This window comes from Danio rerio, chromosome 14, assembly GCF_052040795.2.
Source record: "Danio rerio strain M-AB ecotype USA chromosome 14, GRCz13ab, whole genome shotgun sequence".
Classification (NCBI taxonomy): domain Eukaryota; kingdom Metazoa; phylum Chordata; class Actinopteri; order Cypriniformes; family Danionidae; genus Danio; species Danio rerio.
This window is the reverse complement of record NC_141034.1, coordinates 1317184-1337500: the sequence shown is the minus strand read 5'-3', so window position 1 is coordinate 1337500 and position 20317 is coordinate 1317184. Positions and strand designations below refer to the sequence as shown.

Here is a 20317-nt window from a genome sequence, read left to right as displayed (position 1 = left end):
GCCACTGGCTTGCTTGGTTTGGGACTTGTGGAGCTGCGCATCAATTGATTTGCTCTTCTTCTTTTGACTTTCAGCAGTGAAATTAAACCACACTAAACTGAACTGTTTCCCAGAGATGGGTTGCGGCTGGCAGGGCATCCGCTGCATTAAAAACTTGCTGGATAAGTTGGCGGTTCATTCCGCTGTGGCAACCCCGGATTAATAAAGGGACTAAGCCCGATAAGAAAATGAATAAACTGAACTGAACTTCAACTCTGACAACTGAACTACACTGTTTCAATTCACTATAATCTTCTGTGTTCAGCTGCTTTGACACAATCTGCATTGTAAAAGCGTTATAAAATAAACATGAGCTGAATTGATGTGTTTTTGTTTAAGCCTCAGTGACAGACAGATCATGTGTTAATCATCCACGGTTTGTCTCTGTCAGTTGAACTTCGTGAAGGAGCAGTTTGGAGACACTCAGAGGGAATGGCTGCTGCTGGTGTGCATCGGAGCTTCGTCTGGAGTCGGGCGACTGCTGTTCGGGAAGATCGGAGACCTCATACCTGGAGTCAAGAAGATCTACATGCAGGTACAGAAGCATGTCTGACAATCACTGTAGAAAACATTTCCACTGTGTTTAATGTTCAACTGTGTATAAAATAACTCTCTCAGGAAAGATGATGATGTGGTGCATCAGTTTGGTTGACAGGAAACATCCGTGTTAATAATTGAACATCTTCAAAAGTACCATTCACATTTTCCATCAACAGACGATGTTTTCTACTGAAACTGAATGTTCTGCTGCAGTTTATGTTGTTATGAGATGTTCACCTGTCTGTTTTTCACTTAGTACACAAGCATGCACATCATAACACAATAATAATGTTGCTGTAAAGCAGACTTGTCTAGAATATGGCAGAAATATCAACCTGCAGTGCCTCGTCCTGATCTGGAATGTGAGTTGTTCAGTATGCAGTTATGCACTTTTAAGAGCTCATGCAAGAGTGTTGGTCGAATGTGACCTGCATATTCTGAAATCCTTCATTAAAGAATGCACTATAGTCATTTTAATCAGCGACCTTCAACTGTGGTTAGTAGTATTTCAATTTAAACAATACAGAATGTGTGTGTGTGTGTGTGTGTAACTGGATGTGTGTATATAAATAGTCAAGCCTCAAATTATTCATACTCCTGGCAAATTCTGACCATAAGTTTTTGTTGAAATGCAAATAGTAATATTTTTGTACATCGTCTTATTATCTTTTGGGAGCATTCTGGGTTGTTTCCAGTCTAAAGCAAACTTGCCGGTTGAACAGAAGTAACTTTAAGTCTGAATTTCTGAGGGGTGTGAATAAATCTGGGCTTGACTTTATGCATGTATAAGATGAGTTGAGGACAAATGTATGTACAGGACAATATTATGACCCCTCCTGTGATGTTTTTTTCCAAATACTATCTATAGTTCTGTTTTTAAAAGCTTTTTGTAGTCAATTAAAGCTAACATTGACCTTAGCATTGACCTATTTCTAAAAGAAACAAGACTTTCCCCAGAAGGAAATAATAGGAAATGCTGTGAAAAATTACCTTGCTTACCTAATTCAATATCAGAGAGTGTCTGTCTGTGTGTGTGTGTGTGTGTGTGTGTGTATACTGTATATAATTAATTATATAGAATCTATTTTTCACAATACTTGTCAATTAGTAGGCCACTTTATTAGGTACACCTGTCCAACCGCCCAAATTCTCACTTAATAAATATGAAATTCATGCAAAGGCAACCTATTTCATTTTTTTGCCATTGTTTCTGTTTGTTCACCCCTAAACTCTGACTCTAATAGCATGCATTTATTTTATTTCTTTGCAATTCATCCTTCATGCGTGTGAGTTATTTGACAGTGATTGCAGCATTTCTCCTCATCCTCTGATGACTGTTGCGTTTACAGGTGGCCTCCTTCATATTGCTGGGCCTGATGTCCATGATGATTCCTCAGTGTGCCGTGTTTGAGGGTCTGGTGGTGGTTTTCGTGCTGATGGGTCTTTGCGACGGCTGTTTCATCACGATTATGGCCCCCATCGCCTTCGAGCTGGTTGGACCCATGCAGGCGTCACAGGCCATCGGGTACCTGCTGGGACTCATGGCCATACCCATGACTGCAGGGCCGCCCATCGCAGGTCAGAATCAACAACATCTACCGCTTTATGCTAAAGGAACATATGACTATCAGTGTGGAAACATTAGGGATGTTATACATACAAAATACATAGCACTGTTCTAGTGGTTTCTAGTGGATATTTGAATCAAAACCTATTGTGTCTTAAGTCATAATCTGTTTTGAGCACATGATGTGACTCAACAGAAGTAGTATTTGTGAGTTAAACTATAGTGAGTTTGGTGCTCTGCCATGAGGAAAGCTGCAGGCGGAGTGATACGGTCATTGAAGCAGTTCCTGTGTGTGTGTGTGTGTGAGACTAGCGGGGCATAACATCCGTCCGCACACAATAAAATCTTTATATGAAACTGGTATATAAATATGTTGAAAATGCGGCGTTAATCAGGCAGCATGCTGATGTTGGCTGCGTTCCTCAGATAAGACGCGCACACGCACAACAGACCGAGTGTTTTTCCACTTTACTGCTTCAGCGGACAAGATTTATTTTGGAGGGTAAATTCCAAGGTCTCCCTGCGAGCACATTCGGTTTGGACTGTTGACATAAATGCTGTTGTTCAGTGATGATGACCTCCATATGTGTCCAGTTCAGCTTTAACGGGTTCTTATTATGCCTATGCACAAGATATAAAACAAGTTAGTTGTGTTGTTAGTTGTTAGTTTATTATACCCTGTTGAAAATGTCCTTTTTTAGGTCAGAGGGATTTTGAGCTGTTTCGGTCTGCGCCTTTAAATGCAAATGAGCTGGTTTTCCCCGCCCACTGTTTGATAAACACTGCAGAATGACTGACAGATACTGATGAAGCGGATATTCAGTCACAAATACCATGGTAAAACTGAACCAGGCCGTTTCTGAATGGTAATTGGATGTAGTTGTTGTAGAGCCTTCCTGCTATTATGAATGAGCCACACGCAAATGCCGTTACACACACACAGGTTGGGATTGATGCCTTATGAGGACCCTCTATATGCATTATGCATTTTATACAGTCAAAACCACTAATTATATGGCCCCACCCCACCCCATTGCATTGAAATTTGATTGGGTTACAGTATCAATGCATTAAAGTTTGCAATTAGGTATGCACTTATACACTATTTATGCAAAAAATGGCTTATAATAGTCCATAAGTATGCAATTTGGAATGCAAATGTATAATACTTATAATAAAGTGCACACAGTAAGTATTTGAAAGACACATTTATTCTATAAAAGCAGTAGAATAGTGCATACGTGTTTGATTTGGCACACTCTTTATTATTTATACTATAAAATGGCATAGGATAGTGCACAATTATGCAATTTAAGATGCATATATACAATATACAATATACAATTTATAATTAAAATGGCAAATAAAAATGCATAATTTGGGACGTGCATATACCGCATAATACCAAATGGCGTAGAATAGTGCATATTGTAAGTATTTGGGACACACATATACACTATTTATTCTATAAAAGCTGTAGAATAGTGCATAAGTGTGTGATTTGGGAAACACTTTATTATTTATACTATAAATAGGCATATAATAATGCACAATTATGCAGTTTGGGAAGCACATATACACTATTTATAATTAAAATGGCATAAGTATAATAAAAAGTGTGCAAGTATGCAATTTGGGACGCACAGATACAGTATAATACAAAATGGCATTGTACAGTGCACACAGTCAGTATTTAGGATGCACATATACACTATTTATAATAAAATGGCATAGAATAGTCCATCAGTATGCAATTTTGGATGCACATATACAATACTTATAATAAAGTGCACACAGTAAGTATTTGAAAGACACATTTATTCTATAAAAGCAGTAGAATAGTGCATACGTGTGGGATTAGGCACACTCTTTATTATTTATACTATAAAATGGCATAGGATAGTGCTCAATTATGCAATTTAAGATGCACATATACACAAATTATAATTAAAATGGCATATAAAAATGCATAAGTATGCAATTTGGGACGTGCATATACAGCATAATACCAAATGGCATTGAACAGTGCACACAGTAAGTATTTAGGATGCACATATACATTACGTATAATAAACTACATACAGTAAGTATTTCAGATGCACATATGCACTATTTATTCTATAAAAGGAGTAGAATAGTGCATAAATATGTGATTTGGGACAAATCTTATTATGTATACTATAAAACGGCATAGAATAGTGCATAAGTGTGCAATTTGGGATGCAAATACACCATTTATACTATTATAAGAGCTAAAGTAGTACATAAGTATATGTGATTTGGCAAGCATCTTAATATTTATATAATAAAATGGCAAAGGATAGTGCATAAGTATTCAGTTTGTGATGCACATATACACTACTTATTTAAAAAATGGTATAGAATAGTGCATAACTATGCAATTTTGGATTCAAAACAATACCAAATGTCATAGAATAGGGCATACAGTAACTACGACTCACATATACACTATTTAAAATAAATAAGGCATAGAGTAGTGCATGAAGTAGGTATTTAGGGTGCACATATACACTATTAATAATAAAAACGACATAGAATAGTGCATACAGTAAGTATTTAAGACGCACATATACACTAATTATTATAAAAATGGCATAGAAAAATGCATAAATATGTGATTTGGAAAACACATATACAATATTTATTAAAAAAAAGGCTTATGTTAAGTATTTAGGATGCACATATAGGCCATTTGTACAACTAAATGGGGTATAATAGTGCATAAGTATGTGATTTGGTATGCACCTTATTATTTATATTATATAATGGCATAGAGTAGTGCATAAATATGTTATTTGGAATGCACACATACACTATTTATAGTAAAAAATGGCGTTGCATAGTGCATAGAATATTTATAATACTAAATGGCACAGATTAGTGCATACAGTAAGCATTTGGGATGCACATATACACAATTTATACTATAAAATGAGTATAATTGTGCATGAGTATGTGATTTGGGAAACCTCTTATCATCATACTATAAAATGCATAGAATAGTGTATAAATATGCAATTTGGAATGTACATATGCACAATTTATAATAAAAATGGTGTAGAATAGTGCATACAGTAATTATTTTGGATGCACATATACACCATTTACACTATAAAAGTGGTATAATAGTGCAGAAGTATGTGATTTGCTATGCACCTTATTATTTATATTTAAAATGGCATAGAATAGTGCATAAATATGTCATTTGGAATGCACACATACACTATTTATAATTTTAAAAATGGCATAAAATAGTGCATAGAATATTTATAATACCAAATGGCATAGAATAGTGCATACAGTAAGCATTGGGGATGCACATACACACAATTTATACTATAAAAGCAGTATAATAGTCCATAAGTATGTGATTTGGAACAACTCTTATCATTTATACTATAAAATGCAAAGAATAATGTATGAATATACAATTAGGGATGTACATTTGCACATTTTATAATAAAAATGGCATAGAATAGTGCACACAGTAAGTTTTTTTGGATGCACATATACACCATTTACACTATAAAAGTGGTATAATAGTGCAGAAGTATTGGATTTGAGACAGATCTTATTTATACTATAAAATGGCATAGAATAGTGCATAAGTGCGCAATTTCGGGTGCACATATACAATATTTATAATAAAAATGGCATAAAATAGTCCATAAGTATGTGATTTGGAAAGCTTATACACAATATTCATTAAAAAAAAGTGCTTACAGTAAGTATTTGGGGTGTACATATACACCATTATACTACTAAAGGGGGTATAATAGTGCATATGGATGTCATTTGGGACACATTATTTATACTATAAAATGGCATAGAATAGTGCGTACAGTTAGTATTTGGGATGCATATTTACACTATCCATTCTATAAAAGCAGTAGAATAATGCATAAGTATGTGATTTGGGACATCTCTTATCATTTATACTATAAAATGCATAGAATAATGTGTAAATATGCAATTTGGGATGTACATATGCACAATTTATAATTAAAATGGCGTAGAATAGTGCATACAGTAAGTATTTGAGAGGCACATATACCCCATTAATACTATAAAAGGAATAGAATAGTGAATAAATGGACCACATATGTCCAAATCTTCAGGTTCATTAGTGAACTACTGCTGTTTCAAGAACTCTGAATAGTCAGAACTTCAAGCCTCATTTATAGTCTCTGTTTTCAGAGCAGCGCTTCGTGTCAGGGATATTAAAAGTAGGTTTGGATTGGCTGTGTCCTGCTGTTAGTTCATATATACTTGGAGCCGTGATCTGACTTCCAAGTGTTATTTTAGGGTTCAGGCTTTTAGGTTGTGTTGTTTAGATTGTGAGTGATCTTGACGGAGAGCGTCTACAATGTCTGAAGGGCAGCTGTAGTTGTTTTTCTAGCGATGCTTCCAGACTGAAAGCCTCATTGAGATTCCTGCTGGACGGTTGTGAAATGAAGAGCATTTGAAGATGAACTTGGCGGTCGACGCGGGGAGTCTCTGTTGAGTAGTATTGGATTAGTTCCATTATTTAACAATGCTTTGTATTTAAAGTCAGCATGGCATTGGACACATTTAAGCGGTGAATAAGCACTGTCTCTTATATATGCAGTATATATGCAGGTGAAGATGAAACTATGAGCCCTTCTTTAAAATTTGAATTAAAAATATGTATATATCCCATGGGCGACGCGGTGGCGCAGTTGGTAGTGCTGTCGCCTTACAGCAAGAAGGTCGCTGGTTCGAGCCTCAGCTGGGTCAGTTGGGGTTTCAGTGTGGAGTTTGCATGTTCTCCCTGCGTTCGTGTGGGTTTCCTCCTGGTGCTCCGGTTTCCCCCACAGTCCAAACACATGCGGTACAGAGGAATCGGGCTAAATTGTCTGTAGTGTATGAGTGTAAATGGGTGTATGTGAATGTTTCCCAGAGATAGGTTGCAGCTGTAAGGGTTGCGTGGGTTTCCCCCGTGTTCCCCGGTTTCCTCCCACCGTCCAAAAACATAAATCATAGCCAATCAGCTCAACCAAATTACCACCGAAGACAATCTTAATTTACACTTCTCACACGGTGACAAGCTGGGGAGATCTCGAGACCTACCTGAGCTCGAACTCCCACTGGAGGGAGCCCAGTGCTCGAGGATATTACGAGCTCAGGGCTCTCTCCCGGGACAGCATGCCAATTACGCTTTATTGATTATCAGCTAAGTGTGAACTCTTGAAAGCCAATTTATTTCACCTGGAAACTGGAGCACACGGAGGAAACCCACACCAGCATGGGGAGAACATGCAAACTCCACACAGAGGCGACAACTGACCCAGCCAAGACTCAAACCGGTGACCTTCATGCTGTAAGGCCACAGTGCTAACCACTGAGCCACCGTGCTGCCTTCATATACAGTAAATGTGTTTTATATTTAACTTTATTCAGTTCTTTAAATGCAACTCTTCACTGTGTCATTTAAAATAACCATGTCATTAACACAGCTTTTCTAAACTCTTACCAGTAAGAGTGAATATTTAATCATTCAAAAGTGCCTGCTGTTTTCCTCATTAAATATTCAGTTTTTCTTGGAGAAGCGTCAGATTAGCGGTGTTAAAGTCTATCACTGCTGCCTTTTCATCTCTAATATCTGCTCGTTTCTCAGGTCTCCTTCATGATCACTTCGGGAACTACCACGTGGCGTTTTACCTGGCCGGCGTCCCTCCGATCGTGGGGGGAATTGTGATGTTTTTCGTGCCTCTGGTCCACCAGCGAATGCAGAAACGGAGGAAAGAGACCGACGATCCCAGCATGGACAAAATGCTGAAGAACTGCTCTAATGGAGACATGCTGCCCGGATACACGGACATGGAGACACACATATGAAGCCCTCACGCACACACAAAGGTAAAGCATTAACAGCAGAAGTCACTCAAAAGTTCCTGTACTCATACACAGTTAAAGTCAGAATTATTAACACTCCTGTAATTTTATTTTATTTCAAATATTCCCCAAATGATGTTGAACAGATACAGGAATCGTTCACAGTATTTCCTCTAATATTGTTTCTTCTGGAGAAAGTCTTATTTGTTTCATTTCGGCTAAAATAAAAGTAGTTTTGAACTTTTTTAACCTATTTTAAGCTCAATATTATCAGCCCCCTTCAGCAATATTAGTTTTGCTACAACTATACAAACATTAACATGTTTTCAAATATACATTCATATACAAAGTCATTTCTGATCACTGATTTCTTTTCTCTTTGCCATGATGACAGCACAGAATATTTGACTAGATATTCCACAAGACACTAGTAAGTGTAATATAATGATTTAAAATACTGTAGAAAATCATCCTTGCTCTGTTTTAAGCACTTGGGAAATATTCAAAAAGTATTGTTTAAAGTTATTATTATTATTATAACTAATTATAATGATAATAATAACAATAATGATAATAATAATAATGACAACAACAATAGTCATAATGGTAATAATAATAATGATAATAATAATAATGATGATGATGATGATAAAAACAACAACAATAATAATGATAATAATGATAATAATAATAATAAAAACAATAATAATAACAATAATAATGATAATGATAATATTAATGATAATAATAATGATAATAATAATAATAATAATAATAATAATATTAACAATAATAATGATAATAATAATGATAGTAATAATATTTATAATAATAATGATGATATTAATAATAATAATGATAATGATAATGGTTATTAGAATAATAATAATAATAATAATAATAATAATAATTATTATTATTATTATTATTATTATTACTATAATTAGAATAATAACAATAATAATAACAACAACAACAACAATAATAATAATATTAATACTAATAATTATAACAATAATTATAATAATAATAACAATAATGATAATAAAAACAATAATAATAATAATAATAATAATAACAATAATAATAATAATAATAATAATAATATTAACAATAATAATGATAATAATAATGATAGTAATAATATTTATAATAATAATGATGATATTAATAATAATAATTATAATGATAATGGTTATTAGAATAATAATAACAATAATAATAATAATAACAATAATAATAATAAAAAATTATAATTAGAATAATAACAATAATAATAATAACAACAACAATAATAATAATATTAATACTAATAATTATAACAATAATTATAATAATAATAACAATAATGATAATAATAATAATAATAATAATAATGATATTAATAATGATGATGATGATAAAAACAACAACAATAATAATGATAATAATGATAATAATAATAATAAAAACAATAATAATAATTATAACAATAATAATGATAATGATAATAATAATGATAATAATAATAAGGATAATAATAATAATAATAATAACAATAATAATAATAATAATAATAATAATAATATTAACAATAATAATGATAATAATAATGATAGTAATAATATTTATAATAATAATGATGATATTAATAATAATAATTATAATGATAATGGTTATTAGAATAATAATAATAACAACAATAATAATAATAATAATAATAATAATAATAATTATTATTATTATTAGAATAATAACAATAATAATAATAACAACAATAATAATAATATTAATACTAATAATTATAACAATAATTATAATAATAACAATAATTATAATAATAATAATAATAATAGTAATAACAATACTACTACTACTACTAATACTAATAATAATAATAATAATAATTATAATTATAATAATTATTATTATTATTGTTATTATTATTATAATGATAATAATAATAAAATAATGATAATGATGATAATGATAGTAATAATAATGTTGATCATGTATGCACATCATTATTGGATTATAAATATTGCAAATGCCTATTTATATTTTTTATTGTAAATCATTATATTTTTTGATAACAAAACTTACAACAGGTACAAAAAACTGCTAACTTTGTGATTTTTCTATTGCCCTTGTCAACAGTTAAAAGGGACAGTTCACTCAAAAATGTACATTTATCCACCACTTACTCCCTCCAAACATTTATGAGCTTCTTTCTTCTGTTGAACATAAAGGAAGATACTCTGAAGAAGGCTGAAAACCGCTAACCATTGACTTTCATAGCAAGAAGAACAAATACTATGGAAATCAATGGTTACAGGTTTCCGACAATTTTTAATGGTCTTCTTTTGTGTTGAGTAACAGACAGAAAGTGGATACAAATAAATGGCTTTTTTTTTTGGTGTACTGTCTCTTTAATTTTGGAGCCACCTAGTGTAGACGAAGTGTTTGATGTGTGTGTGTTTCTGTCTGTCCGCAGGGATTCATCTCAGCAGCATGGGTAGTGTGTGTGTGTTCAATGTGTGTGTGCGTATCTCTTCTCTGCTGCTTGGCTCTAATCAGTTTGGATGTCTGAAGGCTTTTCCCTTTGCTCGACATGATCATCTATCAAGAGCTCAAACTCTTCGAAACTCCCCAAATGCCGAGTCTGAAACTGAACGCAGAGCTCAGGTAGAGCCCAACTATCAATTAAAACAGGACAACGGCACCTTTAAAGGAAAAATAACCTTCATTAATTCAATGTTTTTTATGAGCTTGATGGGTGTTTGTTTCTATTTCCTTTCTAGATTATGCAAATCAGATTTGTATGCTTTAGATGTTTCCAGAATAGGATTTTTTAAAAGCATTACGCATAACGCAAGACTTTTGGAGAGATTTCGGAAACTTTTATGAGACAAATCCATCTTTGTGCACTTTCTGCTATTGACTTGGATAACCTCAGCCGTGATTTCTCTGATCATAACGCAGCATGTATGACTTATGTAGAAAGGAAAACTAAATGAGGAAACTTTTGTATGATTTTCTTTTTTAATAATGATATCTGCTTAATTTAGTTAAGTAATCAGCTATGCAGTAAGGAGTTCACAAACTGTGCCATGACCATTGAGCCAGATATAAAAACTAAAGGAATTAATATTCATAAACAGGGTGACTCTCATGAAAAAATACCAAAAAATTTAAAATTACATTTTGCATTTTTTACTTTTGCATTTTGTGAGGAAAAAACATTTTCATCATCACTTAAACCCTTCAACATCCAGATCCATACTGTAGAAATTAAATGACAGTATAATACTGTAAAAATTAAAATGATCATTCAGTTTTTATGTACGTTTACTGACAAAAATCACAAGAACAGTTTTAATCATCACTTAACCCCACCAAAAAATCCAGATTCATACTGTAAAAATTAAATTACAGTATTTTACTTTAAAAATAAAACAGTTAATTATTGTAGTGTTTATTCAGTTTTTGCATGTTCACTAGTTAAATTCACAAGGACAGCTTTCATCATCATTAAAAAACCCAAAATCCAGATTCATACTGTAAAAATTAAATGACAGTAAAATACTGTAAACATTAAAACGATCATTCAGTTCTAATGCATGTTTACTGCCAAAATTTACAAGAACACCTACACTAAAAACCCACAAAATCCAGATTATTACTGTTGAAATTAAATTACAGTATAATACTGTAAAAATTAAAACGATCATTCAGTTTTTATGTACATTTACTGCCAAAATTTACAAGATCAGTTTTAATCATCACTAAACCCCACCAAGATTCATACTGTAAAATTTAAATTACAGTATTTTACTTTAAAAATAAAACAGTTAATTATTGTAGTGTTTATTCAGTTTTATACATGTTCCTAGTTAAATTCACAAGGACAGCTTTCATCATCATTAACAAACCCAAAATCCAGATTCATACTGTAGAAATTAAATTACAGTATAATACTGTAAAAATTTAAACAATTATTCATTCTTATGCATGTTTACTGCCAACATTTACAAGAAGAGTTTTCACTGTCACTTAAAACCCACAAAATCCAGATTCATACTGTAAAAATTAAATTACAGTAAAATACTGTAAAAATTTAAATGATTATTCAGTTCTAATGCATGTTTACTGCCAAAATTTACAAGAACACCTACACTAAAAACCCACAAAATCCAGATTCTTACTGTAGAAATTAAATTACAGTATATTACTGTAAAAATGAATACAATAAATTATTGTAGTGTTTATTCAGTTTTATGCATGTTCACTAGTTAAATTCACAAGCATAGCTTTCATCATCATTAAAAACCCCAAGATACATACTGTAAATATAGTATAATACTGTAAAGTTTAACCAAACTATCTATGTTTACTGGGAAATTCACAAGAACAGTTTTTACCATCATCATCAAATAAACAAATCCCAGCCAGATCTCATGAGATCTGGAGATCCTGATCTCCTGATCTTATTACAAATATTCATACGAATTCATACGAGTTCAGTTGAATGAAAATGTACGATTTTAAAAAGGAGGCGTGGCACCAAACTCCACCCCTAAACCCAACCGTCTTTGGGTGATGAGCAAATTGTACTAAATTGTATGAATGAGATTGTACGAATTCATACAAATTGGCCACAAAATCAAAAAAGTTATGAAGTGGCGTGACATTGTGTTGCAAATTCAGATTTATACTGTAAAAATTTTATTACAGTATAATACTGTAAAAATTAAAACGATTAATTTTAGTAGTGTTTACAATTTCATTCAGTCTTGTGCACATTTACTACCAAAATTCACCAGTTTTCATCATCACAAAAAAAACTAAAATCCAGATTCATACTGTAAACATTAAATCACAGTATATTACTGTAAAATTGAATCAATAAATTATTGTACTGTTCATTTAGTCTCATGCATGCTTACAAGCAAAATTCACAAGAACAGTTTTCATCATCACAAAAAAAAACAGTATTCAGATTCAAACTGAAGAAATTAAATTACAGTATAATACTGTAAAAATTAACTAAAAAAACTACCTGTTTACTACCAAAATTCACTAAAAAGAGTTTTCACCATCCCCAACCACCCCCCCCCACACACACACACACACAACACACACACAAAAAATCTAGATTTATTTTGTAAAAATTAAATTACAGTATAATACTGTAAACATTAAACTGGTAAGATATTACAGTATTATACATTTTCTTTACATATTCCCATTTATTTTAATGTCTCTTTGCGATATCTAATTAAATTAAATTTAATTAGTTATTAATTGAATGATAAATCTGTGGCATTTATGCAAAATCTAATTTCTTGTTTTTGGTGTTTTTCCATGAGATCAACCCAAGGACAGAATCACTACATTTACTACCAATATGTTCTCAAATCCTCACACGTGTGTGTTTGATTCCATTTGGACTCCTGATTATTGTATTTTTTTAAGGAAGTTATATTTTTGGTTATTATGTACAGTGTCTCGTTTGTTACATCTGAAAACAACCTGGCATTTGGCTTGGAGTTGAATGGACTTGAATGAAGACAATCAAAGCTGAACTGAACGATGAAGCTATAAAAATGACGGACAAAACAGCTTTGCTTTAAGCAGAACAGTAGTATTACACAAAGTGGGCCACGTTTATGAGTATTAATCGATCGATATGGGACATTTAAAGCTGTTTAGTGTTTTAATTTTCTTTTCTTTCTTTTTTTAAAGATGTTGATTGTGTATTGTCAATAACATTCAGTCATTAGCTTTTCTTCAGTCTCTGTTCCAAACACTAGTGAGCTGCAAACATTAAAAGTAATTGAATTAAATCAGTGACTTAAACTAATGAAAGCCGTTGTGAATTCAGCACTATAAAGCGTTCCAGAATTGCGAGAACATTTTAAACAGTTTCCTTTAATTTTTTAACTGGAATTGCCCACATTAAATGTATAATTTAATGTAGGTAATTCCAGTTAAAAAAATAAAGGAAACTGTTTAAAATGTTATTAAATGTTATTAAATGTTATTAAATGTATAATTTAATGTAAGCTGAATACATTATTGGGGCGGCACGGTGGCTCAGCGGTTAGCACAGTGGCCTCACAGCAAGAAGGTCGCTGGTGCGAGCCTTGGCTGGGCCAGTTGGCATTTCTGTGTGGAGTTTGCATGTCCTCAAAAAGTCCCTCAAAACACATACAGACCTTGTTTTAGAGATAACTTGATATAAACATTTTAATTAAAAATCTTAGTTTTTGAAATATAATAGGTTTATCTTGGAGATTTATGTACTCGCAATTCTGGAATCACACCTATATAGAGTATTTTTATTGTTATATGATGGTAAGTTTGCCATCAACAGTAAGAGACTCACTAGTATTTGGAACACATTGCAAGAAAACACTTCTTATTTTTGTCTTGTTTCTGGTCTAAATATCTAAAAAGTCTTAAATCAAAAGCATTTTTTAGACTTATTAAGTTAACATTAGGTGCGTTAAATAAACCTGAAGACAATGCACTGGAAAAACAGCTCACCTGATTCGAATGTTATCACTCGATTAAATGGGCGTTATCAGCTGATCAATATGGGCCATTAGGGGCCTTCTGTGCCTACTGGTAGCCCAGAAGGCTGTTATCATTCATCCACATGGTTAATTAGCTATACTAATAGAGAAGACTTCAGATATAGATCTGTTTTTACATTACTGTGAGATTGAGTTCGGGGTAGGGGCAGGGGTAGACACTAATACAATACAATTAATAGCTAATTTAATAAATAATATAAATAATTCTCATTAACTTCCAGACGCAGCCGTATGTGATCTATCTGATTAACCATAATAGCAGCCTTCTGAGCCTACAAGTACGTGCAGAAGGCCCCTACTGGCCCATATCTATCAGCTGACAACCACTGATAATGCTCATTCAATCCTCAAAGCTTTTCTTACTTAGACTTTTGTCTTGTTTCTAGTATAAATATCTAAAAATTCTTAAATCAAGAAGTATTTTCTAGACAAGCACAAAATGTAGACTGTTTTCAGAAATAGTGAGTTAAAATAAAGTGAGTTTTTCCCTTAAAACAGGGGTGTCCAAAGTCGGTCGATGGGGTAAACAGCATTACATTTTATCAAAGCAAAAACAAGAACACTCCATTGGTAGATCATTTAGCTTGTTTCAAGGAAAAACTCATTTAATTTCGACCCCATCTATGATAGCCACCAGCAAGCACCAACAAATCTGCCACCAAATGGACTACAAATCCTGTCATGCACCTCACACACACACCTGTTCTGATTTTTCCTAATTACACACACAGCTGAAGCTTGTCATCCCTGATTTCCAGGACTATAAATGCACCTCACTCCCTCACACTAGTTGCTGAGTCTTGTTGTTTATCTGTACTGTGAAGGGAACACTGATGATCCAAATGCAGGATTTAATCTACAAAATGATCAGGCAAGCAATAGTCAATATAGAAACAAACAGATGTCAGCAGTCCAGAGACGTGGTCATAAACAGGCGGATGGTAAAAGGCAGGCAGCAGACAGTAATAAAGAGTAAAACAAAGCAAGGATCAAACACGGCAAGGAAAACCGCTCATAATTAGGCTGACGTGAAACTGACGTTTCGACAGTGTCGAGATCCCAAAGTGCAAGTGTTTCGAAACAATGCACCGAAGCATGCTCTGAAACATTCAGGTCACATGGCTAGAGTGTTTTGAAACACCTGGTCATGTGACCAAAGCGATTCAAAGCATCGATCAGTTCAGAAGTATTTCGAGACCTGACGAATCTGCATTTGACTGACAAGCAACTTCTGTCTATGTAGCCTAGTGGACTGGACGTGTGCACGTTGTTACTGTGCTTCAAATGGCTTCGGATCCGAATCCCGACTTGTACAAATACTCCGAAATCATGATTTTATGCATTTTAGTAATGTTACTGTTTTATGGTGCAGTCTAGATAGGATACAGCTGCAGATACATCATCAATTTAGCATCATTTTTGTAACACTGTAAAACAATAATTAATATTTTTACAGCACTGTGATGGTTGGATTTAGGGTTTGGGTAGACATTAAATACAGTAAATGGGAAGTGTATTAAATAATATCAATAATTCCTGTTAACTTTCAGCCACAACTGTGTCTGATCTAGCAACAGCCCTGTTTTATGACCAAAACAAGACATATTTATTCACAAAGTGTTTATTCGGATGTCAGAACAATGTTGAAACAAAACAATACAAGAACAGAACATTTCAAACTGATATTCAGCATTCAAAATAGCTGCATCAGCCTGGATTCGAACCCATTATCCCTGCATGGTAGTCAGGAACCCTCACCGCTCCACTAAATCATTTAAAAGTTCAATTCTGCAAAGTGGGGTTTAATACCTTCTTTGCTGAAGCTGTTCCAGTGCAATACATAAAATATGACCACTAGGTGTCACTGTGGAGTGGGGTTTCAAAAACGTTTCGACACATTTGCTTCGACTGTTTTAGTGTTTCATGAAGCCTCGCTTTGCCCACCACTACTCGTAATGTTAACAGTACAGATAAACAACAAGACAGCATCTAACGTGAGGGAGTGAGGTGTATTTATAGTTCTGGAAATCAGGGATGACAAGCTTCAGCTGTGTGTTTGTAATGAGGGGAAATCAGAACAGAATCAGGTGTGTGTGGGAGGTGCATGACAGGATTTGTAGTCCGATGGCGGCAGATTTGTAGTTCTCCGGTGATCTGCAATAACTAGATAGCTGTAATAGTTCTGAAAACAATAAATTATCTTGTCTATATTTTAATATACAATTTCAGATATTAAAACTAGAATCAACACACAATCTCTTAGTAAGAAATGCATTTTTGGCAGAGCATCATTTTGTTTACCCCACTAGCAGATTATTTACCTTGTTTTAACTAAAACTCACTTCATTTGTGTCTATTTTTTGACTATTGTGGTCTTGAAAATGCTTATTCGATTCAAAATAATTTGATATTTCAACTTGAAACAAGTTATAAAGGTGTTTTTTTGTAGTGCAGAGCGGTGTAGATTGTCTCTATTTTCCTCTGTTTATTTGTCAGCTGTTTCCCAGAATCCCTCTAACCAGCCGTTTCCATCCGTGTTGTCATGGAGATCTGTCCATGAGTTAATTAACGCGGTTACAGGTACATCTCTTCTCAGAACTCATTAGACTCCCGGTTTAAAACAAGAGAAATGGTCACGATCTTAACCAAACTGCCTCAGTCGACCCTGTGCTGCAGGTTTAACCAGGAGACGGCGCTTCTCCTCAGATTATACAGTACTGTGTGATGATGACTTGTTTGTTTTGTGTCATTTGAAACAAACCCATCGTCTTTAATGGGAAAAGGCGAAATCCTGCATACCTCAGAAGTCTGTTTCATACTAAACCCTGGTGCACTTAAGTGTGTGTCGATTTGCATCTTTGAGCCTCAAAGCCACGATTCCTGACGTTTTTGTGTGTCTGTGAGTGATCAGCATGTGATTATCGGTGCTCGGCCCTGTAGATCAGCCCTCATCATGATGTTTTGGAGTTTTGGTCGTGCCATTTTTATTTTTCAGAGTGTTTTATATGCATGCGAGAGAAAGAGGGAGAGACAGACAGACAGACAGATGCATTTAGAAACTCAGGGAGTGCAGACGTTTTTCATTTCTTCATCGCTTTAAATGCCAATTATTGCACATCGACTCGTAAATCTCTCAGTTTTAATCACAATGGTATTTGGAGAATGAATATTTGGGTGAGTCTCATCAAATCACAACACATATTTTAGCACAAAACGGTTTTCTCACACAGTATTTATGTCTCGTTTTCCATTCACGATAAGCAAATCAAAAAGATAAAAAACAATAAACAAAAAATGTCACACGTGAGAAATGAATCTTGTTTACTTAAATGGATTTTCTTGACCTTGTTGGCAGTTTTGAGAACAAAGTTATTTTAATTTGAACTTGTAGACTTTCATATCTGAAGTCATTAAATGTGGGCCTTCAATAATTAATAATAAAAACTGTATTGATAAATGTAAAGAAAATAAAAATTAGATGGAAAACTAAATTTCAGTGGCGTACTTTGGCGTACTATAATATTTGTAGGAACATATGGAACATTTTACAGCATATTACAGGAAAATGCTTCATTTATGTAAATATAAATATGAAACAATCTAAAATAAAAGTATCTTCACTGTAAAAAGGAATCAGTTAATTTACTTTAAAAAGTGAGTAAACCCATTATAACCTGGAATTGTTAAGTTTAATTTTTATAATTATGCACATAATTATTTTACTTAATTTCAAGGCTACTGGATTACTCACTTTCTGTAAAGTCAACTAATCGATTTAAAAGCAACAGGTTTACTCACTTTTTCAAGTAAGGTCAACTAATCTCTTTAAAAGCAACAGGTTTACTCACCTTTTTTTTAGATAAAGTCATCTAATAGCTTTAAAAGCAATGGGTTTGCTCTTTTCAAAGTCAACTAATAGCTTTAAATGCATCAAATTTACTCACTTTATTTAAGTAAAGTTAACTAATCCTTTTTTAAAGCAACAGGTTTACTCACTGATTTTGAGTAAAGTCAACTAATCGATTTAAAAGCATCGCATTTACTCAATTTTTTTCAAAAGTAAAGTCAAGTAGTTGATTTGAAAGCCTTGGTTTACTCTCTTTTTTCTAGTAATGTCAACTAATCTTTTTAAAAGCGTCGGGTTTACTCCTTTTAATGGTAAAGTCCGCTAACAGCTTGAAATGCATCAGGTTTTCTCTTTTTTTTAAAGTAAAGTCAACTAATCTCCTTAAAAGCATTACATTTATTAATGTTATTCAAGAGTAAAGTCAAGTAATCGATTTAAATGCATCAAATTTACTCACTTTATTTAAGTAAAGTTAACTAATCCTTTTTTAAAGCAACAGGTTTACTCACTGATTTTGAGTAAAGTCAACTAATCACTTTAAAAGTGTCGTGTTTACTCATTTTAATGGTAAAGTAAGCTAACAGCTTTAAATGCATCAGGTTGTCTCTTTTTTTAAGTAAAGTCAACTAATCTCCCTAAAAGCATTACATTTATTAATGTTTTTCAAGAGTAAAGTCAAGTAATCGATTTAAAAGCCTTGGTTTACTCACTTTTTGAAGTAAAGTCAACTAATCGCTTTAAAAGCGTCTGGTTTGCCCTTTGTGACAGTAAAGTCCTCTAATAGCTGTAAATGCATCGGGTTTTCTCACTTATTTTAAAGTAAAGTCAAGTAACCTTTTTAAAAGCATGGCATTTTTTCACTTTTCTCAAAGTAAAGTCAACAAATCACTTTAAAAGCATCTGATTTACTCACTCTTTTAATTAAGGTCAACTAATCACTTTAAAAGCATCAGGTTTACTCACTTTTTTAAGTAAGGTCAACTAATCACTTTAAAAGCATCTGATTTACTCACTCTTTTAAGTAAGGTCAACTAATCACTTTAAAAGCATCAGGTTTACTCACTTTTTTAATTAAGGTCAACTAATCACTTTAAAAGCATCTGATTTACTCACTCTTTTAAGTAAGGTCAACTAATCACTTTAAAAGCATCAGGTTTACTCACTTTTTTAATTAAGGTCAACTAATCACTTTAAAAGCATCTGATTTACTCACTCTTTTAAGTAAGGTCAACTAATCACTTTAAAAGCAACAGGTTTACTCACTTTTTTAAGTAAGGTCAACTAATCGCTTTAAAAGCAACAGGTTTACTCACCATTTTAAGTAAAGTCAACTAATCACTTTAAAAGCAACAGGTTTACTCACCATTTTAAGTAAAGTCAACTAATCTCTTTTAAATCATCAGGTTTACTCAAGTTTTTTAAAGTAAAGTCAACGAATCGCTTTAAAGGCATCTGATTTACTCACTTTTTTAAAAAGTAAAGTCATTTTATTGCCATAAAAGCTTCCGGTTTTCTCATTTTTTAAAAGGTAAATCAACTAATCTCTTTGAAAGCATCGCATTTACTCACTTTAAAGTCAAGCAATCGATTTAAAAGCAACAGGTTTACTCTTACTCTTTAGGTCAACTTATTGTTTTTTACAGTGTGAGCTGGTCCAGATATTAATAGGGTGTCATTCACGCTCGCACTGATTTTCCTCATGTTGTCACAAGCACAGACTCGTACAGCTGACCTCACACCGCTTCTGTCTTCCACCAATGATTTTTGTCTAGATTCAGCTGGATTTCATATAGAGAATGTGGATGATTTGTCTGTCTCTCTCTTTCTCTTCTATTGTCCTGGTTTCGCTTTAGGTCATTTTAACCTCGT

General features: G+C 33.1%; 2 protein-coding genes across 4 annotated transcripts in view; both read left to right on the top strand.

The window, feature by feature from the left end:
• Window positions 1-14543, top strand: part of slc16a2 (solute carrier family 16 member 2) — a 47142-nt gene extending 32599 nt beyond the window's left edge. Inside the window, exons 4-8 of one of the 3 annotated variants that reach the window (XR_015506596.2) lie at window positions 431-574; window positions 1929-2157; window positions 7806-8047; window positions 8418-8453; window positions 10497-14543. Coding sequence is in view for 2 of the 3 variants with exons in the window: in XM_087280020.2 (XP_087136146.1) it covers window positions 431-574; window positions 1929-2157; window positions 7806-8026 (594 nt within the window). In the remaining variant the exon portion in view is untranslated. 3 annotated transcript variants of the gene reach the window in all.
• rgs14a (regulator of G protein signaling 14a) overlaps window positions 1-20317 on the top strand; it is a 438366-nt gene that overhangs the window by 227793 nt on the left and 190256 nt on the right. The gene's annotated exons all lie outside the window — the stretch shown is intronic.